Below are 12933 nucleotides of genomic sequence, written 5' to 3'. Positions count from 1 at the left end.
AAACATACTTGTAATGTGTTTAGCAAATTGTTTAATAACATCTTTTCATTAGCAATGCCAAATAAAGAAATCAGTGATCCTGATACACACAGTTGATTTATAAAATAGAAGTCTGCATCATATCTGGCTCAATGAGTTAATCCATGTAGTACATTTTCTGGGTCCAATTTACACTTATTGTGAAGAAAATGCTAATACTATAATAGGATACAGGCACTTAAACCATCATCAAAAGATACATGATTTATATAAAATACATAATATATAATATTCAAGTCCCTGAGTGAAAAATCCAGGCAAATCCATAAGAAAGCAAAACTTATGAGGCAAAAATAGAGTATTATTTATGACATCATGTCTTGCAATGTAGATAAATCAAGAACAACATCATTTGCTCCTTCGTCTATGGTATCAGGAAAGTTTAAACTGTTCTGTTATAAAAATTTATGAAGAATATGTCCATGCAGATAAAGTCACTACTCTTCTCTTGCAGATTTCACTCAAAGCTTTGGATTTACAAAATGAAACCTTATTTTGGAAAGATGCTTTAGTGACTCTGTAGCTCATCCTCTTTTGGGGATGTACTCAAATGGACTGCAGACAAAGGCTATTTAAGGGAAAATGTGTACAGAAGGAGAAACTTGGTATCGTATTTAGCTTCTGAAAACTCTAATTGTTTAGAAACTTGGCCAGAAGTCTAACCCTTCTTACTTTTTGTGGGTCAGTGCATGAAAGCAAAGGGCACATAGTCTTCATATATTTGAATAATGTCAAAAGAAATGGAAATCTTATGTTCAAAAGTAACAGAATTCTTAATGCAATTATGCCTGCTTTCCAGTCATTTTCTTGCCTACTTAGCTTTAGTGAACACTACGTATGATGAACAATACCAACTCAAAAAAAAAAATCATCCTATATAATTTGATGACAACATATCTGCTGTCAGATTATTCTTCACAAGCTAATTGTTTGCCAATTGAGCCAACCCATCTTGAGAATTGTTCAGAAAAAATAAAATGAGAATGAAGTTTGAGTTCATGCAAGTAATAGTTGACCCCGTTGTTGTTGTATAGGAAATCATAGCTTTCTGGCTCAAGGTAGACAAGATCTTCAGAAAGAACAATGTAAAATGGCAAAAAAGGAACTAATCTAGAAATTTGGAGTTTTAAATATTGTGACTATATATTTTGGTTGTTCCTGTTTAGATAAATATCAAAATTGTCCTGGTTTAGAGGATAAATTAAATTGTTATCCTAATTGTAAAAAATGCAAATAGATAACGAAAATCAGATGAGGTTAAACTAGAGGTAAAAAAATACACACAAAGATTCAAAGCAGTTATATGAGCCTGTAGTCCCAGCTATTCGGGAGGCTGAGGGAGGAGGACTGCTTGAGCCTAAGAGTTTGAGACACACACACACACACACACACACACACACACACACACACAAAGATATGTACAAAGCATACAAAGATAATTATTTAAGTTACAAATGGAATCTGAATCAGGTCAAACCATTTGTCTATTGTCCCTGTGGAAAATCATCTGAGAAAGTAACACGTAAAATAACAGTAAATATTGCCCAAGCAATCATCAAAACAAGCAGTTATTTTTTAAAGCAACCATTGATAACTGAAACTAGGAGAGCAAATCCGGTTATTTATGAAATAGCAATTGCTAGCCATGTGGGAATGCACAGAATAATGCAGTCAGTTATTTGTGAGAAGACAACAATAAAAACTCTAAATAGCACATTGTAAACACACAACACAAAAGCTGCTGTCAGTCAAAAGATGTGATGATAACTCATTGTGGTAATGTAGCACAAATATGGGCGAATCAGCCATCACTAACTCATTGAAGCAATCCCAGGTTTAAGGAAGCTTAACAGCAGCATCAGATGAAACAATTGTCAATAAGCTGTGTAGCAAAGCAAGGAAACACTTTGGAATAACTCTTGAAGTTTCAAAAGAACATAGTTTACGTTTACTTACAGATATGTATAATCTAACTAAGATACTATTTCTTAAGAGAAAAAAATACAAAAATAATTGCCTCACTAAATTCCACAGGTACCTGGTAATAACAGGAGGTTATTTGGCAACTTGCTATTTTTACATTAAACAATACTCAAATAAGGCTATCATTATTTTGTGGGGTATATAAAACATGTCAGAGAGGAGTCAAGTTTTTTTTTTGCCTCAAATCTTTACAGTTTAGATTATAGAATATCAGATACAGTTAAATGAGATTACTGTTTACAAATATCCACAAAACAAGTGAACAAAATTAAATTCATTACATTTCTCATAGTATAATTATATTTGTTTAGACAAATATAGTTTAAGAAGTAATCTATCAGATAAATAATTTTAAAATGAAGTTCTAGGGGCTAAAGAGATTAAAAGTTCAGTTTTATTAATCGTTATTTTACATGTAAGCTAGTTTTCTGTGTGAGAGGTCTAGCTATATGAAAATCCTCTCATTATAAGAGTTAGGTATTTGTCACTCTTTGAAAAAGATACCTGCACACGTATGTTTATTGCAATATTGTTCATAATAGCAAGAACATGGACTCAACCATGCTGCCCATCAAAGAGGACTGGATAAAAAAAAGTGTACATATACACTATGGAATATTATGCAGACATAAAGAAGGACAAAATCATGAACTTCACAGCAACCTGGATGGGCTTAGGGTCTATAATACTGAGTGATGTATCACATGTTCTCACGCATAAGTGGACCTTCAACAATTATCATAATACTATAAGAAAAGAATTGGCAGTAGTGGGAATCTGCTGGGGGAGGGCACACCTCATCAACAAGGGTACCTGCATAATAAACTGAACATTTGTATACCTAACCCTGAATTGTACCCCACATCTTTAAAATAAAAAAATTAAAAGCTAAAAGTAAACGACTTAGGTATTTGATCTTAAATATCATTTAAAAGATGAAGGCAATGCTTCAAGCACCTAGATATACCTGAAAACTGATGACAGGATATTTTTGGGAAAATAGATGTCAGAAAAACATTTAGAATCTTAAAACTACCAATGGATAAACTTTTTTAGCCTGCAGAGAAGCCAGTCAACAATGTACCAACTAAAAGTCATATACACCATCCCCGGTGAAGCCATTTTCACTTTTCCGGGTCTATGAGTATGTGTTGTTAATATATATGCATTACATATATGTGTACCATTGCTATGGTTTCCAAAAAATTAAACATGATTTTATGGTTTTGCTATTTTCTCAATTTGGAGAGTTCTGTGCAGGGTTTGGAATATAAGAAAACTATTTTATTTGATGGGGCAATATGGTTAGCTGTAGTTGATCCCCTAGGAATAAGTTTCCTCATAATAAAGTTAAAAGATGTAAAAGCCTCCTGAAATACACAGAATATGTTAATACTTAAGTTCTCAGAGAAAAAGCAGTGCGAGACCACTAAATAGAGAATGAAATCATAAACATCAGACTCTTATAATCTTATTGATCAACAAACGTACATTGCCTTCATTTTATATTTATTTATTTATTGAAGGTAGTTGAATTTCTGAGTTAATTGAAAATTCATTTGTTTGTAACTCAACAAGATTGTATTTGCCAGCTTTGTAATCACACACACACACACACGTATACATATGCAATCTCATAGTCATCCATGTAATCACTTGGTGACTTAAATAAAGCACATGTTCTGGCCGGGCTCGGTGGCTCAGCCTGTAATCCTGCGCCTTTGGGAGGCTGAGGTGAGTGGATTGCCTGAGCCCGCGGGTTCGAGACCCGCTTGGGCAGCGAGACCTCATCTCTACAATAAACCAAAACATCAGCTGGGCGTGGTAGCGCATGCCTGTATTTCCGGCTACTCAGAAGGCTGAGGCAGAAGGATCGCCGGAGCCCAGCAGGTCTAGGCTGCGGTGGCCGGGTGCGGCCACTGCACTCCAGTCTGGGTGACAGAGTGAGACTCCAACTCAAAAAAAAAAAAACAAAAAACAACAACAACAAAAAAAAAGCACATGTTCAACTAAAAGTAATCTATAAAGTCCTACACTTGTTATTTATTTATAATCCATTAAATTGTTTTTCTAAAATTTATGCATCCCTGGATTATTTAGAGCACCACTTTGTTCTTCTGTTAATCATTTACTTCATTATTTTTATTACTGACAGCAAAGCCCTTCCTGTTCCATTGTCCTTAGAGTTCAGGCTATTTATTCTGTTATTTTCTCTGGTCAAATTATTTTAAATGGATGATTCCAAGCAAAATCTTGTACTCAGAATATACCTTGGCCCTCTCATAAGCCAGGAAACTATACTAGCATTCAAGAAGTGCTTGTTTTAACAAATCTTCTGCTTGAAAAATTATACTTAAAACTTAATTTATTTAAAATAATTAAAAATACAAAACTTAAATATGTTATTAGGTAGCTCCCCTGAAAAATCCACTGTAAAAATACAATCATGATTGACTTAAAAAGGGGATGAGAAAATTTAAGAATGTTATCATCATGAAATGAATAAAAGACAGGAGAAGAAATCTGATTTTTTTAAAATGGCATATGAATGAGATGTAAATAAAGCAATTCCAGATGGTGGAAGTAGCATATGAGAGCGTACTCATATTAGCAGTACCACTGTCATATGGGGGACCAGGAGGAGGAATAGACAAATGAAGAAGAGACATTTGATTCAAGAGATAAGCTAAAGGGGTAAGTGGAAGACAAAAAAAAATGAACTAGGTCCAGAAATAAATGTGGAGCCAGTCGGACTGATTAAGAAAAAATATAATGTCATATTTTTATCTGGATATATACATAAAACATGTATGAAAACTAAGTTTAAGTTGTAAAATAAGCTTTTTAAGAAGTAAAAAGATTGACATCTTTGAAAAATAGAAGACTATAAACTATAGAGTAAAACCAATCACTGTTGTTTATGGAACACTTCAAGGTATTCAGCAAATTTTATAGATTTTCTTATTTCATTAACTCATAATATCACCGCATGTTAGATAATGATAATTTTAATTTTCACCATTATATAAGAGAGGAATTTGGGTCATAGATAACAAGTTTTTGAATTAAGATAACAGAAAGACTTATGTAATCACCCCCACTAATACAGGAATTACCATTTTCATCAAACAGTTTTATAGTTGGTTTCAAAATGATTTTACAGATAAATGTCGGCAAAAAGTATCACTGCCAGCCGGGCTCGGTGGCTCAGCCTGTAATCCCGCGCCTTTGGGAGGCTGAGGTGAGTGGATTGCCTGAGCCTGCGGGTTCGAGACCCGCCTGGGCAGCGAGACCTCATCTCTACAATAAATCAAAAAATCCGCCAGGTGTGGTAGCGCATGCCTGTAATTCCGGCTACTTGGAAGGCTGAGGCGGAAGGATCGCCGGAGCCCAGCGGGTCGAGGCTGCGGTGACCGGGAGCGGCCACTGCACTCCAGTCTGGGCGACAGAGTGAGACTCCAACTCAAAACAAACAAACAAACAAACAAACAAAAAGTATCACTGCCATACTTGCATACCCAATAACAAAATCAAATATTATAAACTAATGAAGGTGGTTGATGAAAAATCTACTAAATGTAGATTTCAAAATTTTAACTTTTCTTGAGACAATAAAGACTTCAGATAATTCCATGCTCTTAATGGCAGCATGACCAATTCAAGATAAAATGTTATTTTAATATAGTCAATATTTTTTCTTCCTTACAATCATTAAAATAAAAACATAATCCCTATAATGTCTGTTATTATTAAGCTCCTTGGGACAGTGACTATTTTCAGGTATATTTTTATGCCTCAAGACTTTGTACACTGGGCACTTATTTAATATGTGTTAAATTCGGATGACTGGAATTTGACTAAAATATTAGTTAGTAGTCAGTTACTATAACAACTAAGACAAAATTTAATAGGACAGCTTTCCATTCTTTCGAATTTTTACTTCACTCTATTGGAAAAGCTTAAAACAATGGACTTCTATGTGTAAAATAAGCAAAAGGATAAGAAATGTCATGACAATACCTTACATAAAATAAAACTCCAGATTAAAGGAGACCTCTAGGACAAATGTAAATTAAGTTAGATAATTTAAGACTTCACTTTATGATATTTAACTTTTAAAATTCTTTGTTTTGTTTAATGTAATAAAATTCAAATGTACTTTAGTTTACCTGCAAGTATACAGATGTGTATATGTGGCAATTAAAAAAAATCACTAAACATTCTTCCAATGCATTAAAAAATCAATACATTTCTTATGATTAGTCATCTAGAATTATCTCTTACATTTAATCGCAAATGAGCAATTTATGAACAGCTACATTTTTATCATTTGAATTGCTAAAAGGTATGTGTGTCCACATGTATGCTATTTTGATGCACTTTGTTGTCAATGAATATTAAACATTTTATAGATAAAACGCTTTATCACATAATTATAGAATAAGACTGGTGAAGATATAATCTTTTCAAGCAAAAGGCCAATGAATAAAGGACATTTAAAAAATAGTTAAGAAAATCAAGCTCTTTGTTATTTAATTAAATTGAACCCACTACTTTCCTTCTTGTAAATTCTACTGAAGTTACTAAAAGACACTTTAACAAAGATCTACTAAAGTTTAATTTGTGTAAGAGCAATTTATTTGATCTATTATGCTACTGAATTGTTTAATTGTTTACACTTTCTTGATTGATTTTGTGAAGATAATTGTAAACTAGTAAATGCAAAGGGAGAATATTAATTATTTTAGTATTTGGTTTTTACATGAGAATTATTTTTTACGTGCATTTTATATATTTTGCTAAAGAATAATTTCTTCAAAAACTCATCTAAACTCACATATCTTGGTAAAAGCATAAAGCTATATAAATCATTTTATAGATAAAATTCAAACAAAATCAGAAAGTTCTCTCCAGAATGACCTCTTTGCTTTTATCATCACTTCTCATACAAGGTGGCATCACCTCTGAAACAAAAACTTTATCAAGTCATCAGTTTTTAAAATCTAAGACTGAAAGATAATATTTCACAAAGCGGGTGCTTCTACAGCTCAGAATACTGTTATATAGACAGTATTAAGTAGTATAGGCAGGAAGAATAATTTTTGCGAGGCAAACTACCCACACTGGGATGTTTATTATCTTTGATTATTAGCACTGATATGAATTTTGAAAGCCAATTAGATCTGTATAACACAATCTCATGTTTTCATTAATAATTACATACCAAATTATTCTGTCTTGTATAAATACACTTTTATCTAGATTTTTAGTCATTTTCTTTGGTAGGCATAAAATTAAATATCTAACTGATTTTTATTTAGATACACTGAATGCAAGATAAATAAATCTGCACTTAATAATAACAAAATTTAGTAGTGCTTCTTATAGCTAGTTGGTAATATTAAGTTAAGGGAAATGGTGTAAGTAAATTACTCAGATTTGGAAACAGCTTTGTTCTTCAGAGTCTTAATTTATGAATTCTAGAGCTATCTAAAATGTTCATATATGATGTTCTATAAATTTCCATCCTTAGTGTGAGACTATTTATAACAGGTATATTCAACAAAAAGCATTAAAGTGGACTGTGAACACTAACCAGGACTCCTAATAGTAATGAAGTCAAAAGTTTCTTAATCCGGTTAGTGTCACTCTCTCATTTTAATAAGACCTGACAGCATTAATAAAAATCCATTTATGAAATGACTGAGTTTTATGTTGTCATTTTTCCCCACTCTAGGTACACTTTGATAATAACCCTAGCTTTCAGGGACCTAATAGTCATTAGCATTTGATTGTTGTTTTCTTTTGCTTTCTAGCAAAGATCAAAAATGTTAATCTGCACACCACAGAATACAAAGAATATAAAATCAAAATTCTAAGTAAAACTTTATTTTATATTTGAAAGAAATTAGAAAATCATTATATTCAAGCTCTTCTGAGACTATTGAAGGCAACTAAGCTAAATAAGCTTTTTAAAACATTTGTACACATTGTTACAGCATATTTTCCCTGCACCAATATTAATAAATCTTTATTTACTCCTTCTGATGTTACACATCACTTTGAGCTATGATAACAGATGTTAAATAAACATTATTTTCTTCGGAATAATACATTTTGCTTGCTCTTTTTCTTTACAATATTTTACTCAATGCCTTATTCTTGGCAATTTGAAACAAGATGACTAAATCTAACTTATGTATATGTGTATGTATATATACATATATGCATACTTATATACATATACATACACACATAACTTATATATGTGTATATATGCATGTATGCATATGTATACATATATGTATATACACACATATATATACATGTACATAAGTATATATGTATATAGATATACATCTTTGACATATTCCAAACTAGGGGGACATTATATCAAAATACCATGGGGGGTTCTCATTGCAGCATAGCTTGACTTTGAAATAGAGAAAAAAGACTTCATATCTGAATTTATTTTTAACTCTCAAAAAGTTGAAAATTAACCTTACAGAGGTCATAAATTTTATTTTAACTTAGTTTTCTTTTTACCCACCAGTATTACTTGTTAATAACTTCATTTATTCCCCATTTTCTCTTCTTCTTTCACTCTCTTCTTATTGAATCATGAACTTCTTGCGATCTCTGCTCTCAAGATCTATCTATCTATCTATCTATCTATCTATCTATCTATCTATCTATCTGCTGTCTGTCTAAATCTAAGAGTAAGAAACCATGTTCTGGTTTCTACTTCTATAATTTATAAGTCATACAATCATAAGCATAATATGTTATCACACTAAAATTCATTTTCCAAGTATTCACCATGTGGAATAATGATACTTTTCCTGTTTATGCCAAAGTACACTGAAAATCACAACAAATAATATAAACTAAATTAAAGTATTTATATATCAATCAGTTTTACAAATAAATATTCTAAATGTTAAATCTTATTTTATATTATACTCATTTTTGATACGTTTAATAAATATTTCCCATCACTGTTTTTAATTTCAGTTAATTAAACATAAAATTGTCAATAGTAAGCCCCCTTCATCTGCAAAATGACCTCTTTTTCCCTAGAATTTTTCTTTATAGTTCTCCCTTCTCTCCCTTTGCTATTTAAACTTTTCATATACATTTTATATTACCCTAGTTATTATAAAGTAACAGTGATTTTGTTATTTTTGCTATTTTCAACAAAATTAGAGTAAATTAATATTAATTAAATTATTACCCTATTCTGCAGGACAGGTCTTGTAAAGTAAATTATTATGGTTGGCCTACTTCTTTCACATTGTGAAATTTGCTAAAGTTTATGGATGAATCAAAACATGCTTCTTTTCTGTAAACCGCTCCCCTCCCCCACCCCTTCCTACAGCATACGTGCCACTTTTATGACAAGACCTTTTTGCAAGTCAAAGTGCACTCGGTGAAAGTCACCCATGTCATAACGCTCTGCGTGCCTGGGGCTGTGCTTTGTGTTCCATTCTCATTATTTTTAACAAGCAGTCAGAGCAGTATTTGTCCATGGGGCCATACAAATGTCCCAGTATTTTGGGTACATGATATAGTTACTTTAGGCTTATCACACATTCTAAAGCAGAAAGAAATTTTAAAGCATTTCTATTTCTAAGACTCATCTAAGAGCCTCTTGTGAGCCTGTCTTGTTGCCATTTGCTGACAAGCTAAAATTATACCAGCAGGTTTATTTATTTCATTTGAATTTGTTAAGCAGCTTTCAAAACAAATCAGAAAATTCTTAGAAGTTCATTAAACTTCCCTAAGGGAAACATGGCAAAATTATTCCTTGAGTAAAGCACTATATTTTAAAACAATACATTTGTCAGAATGATTAGCTGAAGAGACGATATTATTAATACCTGATTTAAATTTGTTAGGGACCCATTTGGATTTTCTCTATTAATTTTTGTTCTCTGAATAAACTATTTTCATTTGTTTAGGCTGTGCTGTCCAGTATGGTGGCCACTAACCAAATGTGCCTACTAAAATTAAAATTTAATTAATTAATAATTCAGTTCCAGGTGGGGCATGGTGGCTCATGCCTATAATCCCAGCACTTAGGGAGGCCGAGGCAGGAAGATTGCTTGAGCCCAGGAGTTCAAGACCAGACTAGGCAACATAGTAAGACCTTGTCTCCACAAAAAAACAAGATAAAAAATAAATAAGTTAGCCAGGTGAGGTGGTACATGCCTGTGGTACCAGCTATTCAGAAGACTGAAGTGGAAGGATTGTCTGAGCCCAGGAAGTCAAGGGTGCAGTGAGCTGTGACAGTGATACTGCACGTCAGCCTTCCCACAGAGTGAGACCCCTCATTCAAAAAATAAATAAATGAAATAAAAATTCAGTTTCTTAGTAAAACTAGTCATGTTTCAAGTGCTCAGTAGCTACCTGTGGCTAAGACCCACTGTATTGTATATCATAGATTATATAGCTTCTGTCCCTGTAAAAAATTTTGTTGTGCAATGTTGCTTTAGTGAGAGTATTTACTCTGCAACTCAGCTTATTATTTAAAGTGATAAGCCCCACATTTCTATAAGTAATCAAATGTTTTAAAGCATCTCCAAGAATCTTCTATGCAGGCATATCTGCTCTACTGTATAGTAGTGCTTATTCCTTTCATTTTTGTTTCTGTGTTAGTTGTATCATCATCCTTATATTATGATTGAAGAAATTTCAGATCAGAAAGATTAAGCTGGAGGTAACAGGTCTAGCAAGAGGTAAGCACAAAATTGGGATCCATATCTTTCTGACTCCTGCATATTTTTCCATTTCATTAGATAAGGAGATGTCATTGCAGGGAGCTTACATTAAAACGCTCATTTAAAAAGAATTTCATCTTTCTCTTTCTGTTTTTACTTTGTATACTCAAACACATCTGCATTTCACTTGAATTTGCTCAAGAGATTTGTAACCTTCCATTTCTGAATGAATTTATAAACAAATATATCTTTATAATGGATAACATCAGTTGAGTCATTTTCCCATATTATATATCCTCCAAGTCATATATCTCCAGATGATATATATCAGAATACCTTATTTATGTGTTTTGGGGATGTTTTTAACATTAGTCATTATGGTGATCATAATCTGGCAGTAAATAATCACAAAATATGTATAAAAGTTTGAAAATTCCCTGGCCATATCTTTTTGAAATCTGCACACTTGTTCTTCTACGTTCTATGCAACACCTCTGCACATATTTCAAAGAATGTCAAGTATTCCAATCTATTCTTCCCTCAGCCTTCCTCACCCCAAGACTCAAATCAAGCCAGAATAGTTTCTTCAAATTAACACATTCTTTTTGGATAAACAGTTTACTTACCCTTACATACCCTTCTGTGTTTTGAAAGAACTTAAGCAAAATGAAAATAGTTAACATTGACAGCACATTGGCTAAAATTTAATCTCACTTTGATGATTCAGAATATGCTTAAAGATCTTGCCTTGACTCAAAATCATTATGAAAAATGTTTGTCATTAATCTATATATTTTCAAAAATGCTAGCAATAAATTTTCCTAGTCACACTTCAAGTTATTTGGCATCTTTTCAAATTGCAAGATAAATCTTTCTATCTAAAATAATCACTAAGAAAAATTGATAGGTTGATGGATTCATTCTTATTGTTTAGATTTGCTTGTTTAGGTCATTTGTTGTGGCAGAGTCATGACTAGATAAAGTAAAAGAAAGGTATTGGGCAAGCTACTGATTTGTAAGTAGCAGGGCAGAGCTCCTTGTCTGACCCTTATAAGTAGATTAAGTGAAAGACAACTTTTTAAAAATGCATATACATATTATGAAGATTCACAAACACCACATAATTACAAATGTCGTGTTGATGAATTTTCTCTGATATGCTTCACTTAAGCTGAAAAATTGAGATGATGGCATACTCAGAATTCGAAGTACACTGAAATTCTTTTTTTTCCTCTTTAAAAAATGAGATCATGTCTTTAACAGAGTGTTTTCAGAACGCACCTTAATTAGTTGGTAGTTTTGAACTCCGTTTATTCCTACGTCAGGATCAACTGCCGCTGGGAGAATATATCGAGAGTTTATAGCCGAGTTCTCTGGAATTGATATGTTGATAACCGTTGTCGGGAATAATGGTGCATTATCATTTATGTCTTCTATCATAAAACGTATCTTAATCAGTCTAAATATTTCATCCGGCAAAACAGCAACTTCCACTTCATAAAAGCAATAGTCATCTATCAAGATACCAACACACAATGCCTCACGATCAATGCGAGCGCCAGTAGTGAAGATCTCACCAGTACCCTCTTCAACACGAATCAATGGCACTTCCCCGGGCTTGGTTACTAGCTTGAACTGCATAGGAGATGTCAAGGACTTGTTTGGAATCAGCGACAAGTTGAGGTCTCTCAACAAGTCGCCTATCAGGACGTTTTCTGGCATTTCTTCTCGGACGGTGTAGTTCTTCTCCTGGGCGCCAGACTGAAACACGACCCATGCTAACAGGACCGCAAATATATACGTCCCGGACAACAAGTCCATACCAGGTACAAACTATGATGGTTCTCTGTTCCAACCCACAGAATACTGACAGACAAAAAAGAGAGACAGAGAGACAGAGAGAGACATAAAAGACAGAGAAGAGGAAGAAAAGGAAGAAGAAATTATTAGGAAGCCAATCATAAACATGCATGTTAACTAAATGCTCAGTTGTAAATTAAATCATTAAATGAAATATTAGCATAATCACACTGTTAAACAAAACAAATCTGTTTTGAATAAAATATTATGCATTTTACATTCAGATAAAATATAAATGAAATATAATAGCTACAGTAGTTAAGAGACACAGTATTTATAAAAGTGTCCACCACTGATAAAATATATAAAAGATAAATATTTTAATATGCCA

The 12933-nt window shown here is 32.7% G+C and overlaps 1 protein-coding gene across 1 annotated transcript in view; it reads right to left on the bottom strand.

The window, feature by feature from the left end:
- The window catches only part of LOC103261817 (protocadherin-11 X-linked-like), a 30825-nt gene extending 18225 nt beyond the window's left edge, over window positions 1-12600 (bottom strand). The window contains exon 1 of the mRNA XM_008059394.1: window positions 12024-12600. Within this exon, the coding sequence (XP_008057585.1) occupies window positions 12024-12563 (540 nt within the window). The 5' untranslated portion in view covers window positions 12564-12600. The remainder of the gene's footprint in view (window positions 1-12023) is intronic.
- Between the last annotated feature and the right edge of the window lie 333 nt (window positions 12601-12933).

This window comes from Carlito syrichta, unplaced genomic scaffold (genome assembly GCF_000164805.1).
Source record: "Carlito syrichta isolate Samal-C Ts95f unplaced genomic scaffold, Tarsius_syrichta-2.0.1 Scaffold304020, whole genome shotgun sequence".
Lineage (NCBI taxonomy): Eukaryota > Metazoa > Chordata > Mammalia > Primates > Tarsiidae > Carlito > Carlito syrichta.
This window is presented reverse-complemented; position numbering and strand designations above follow the sequence as displayed.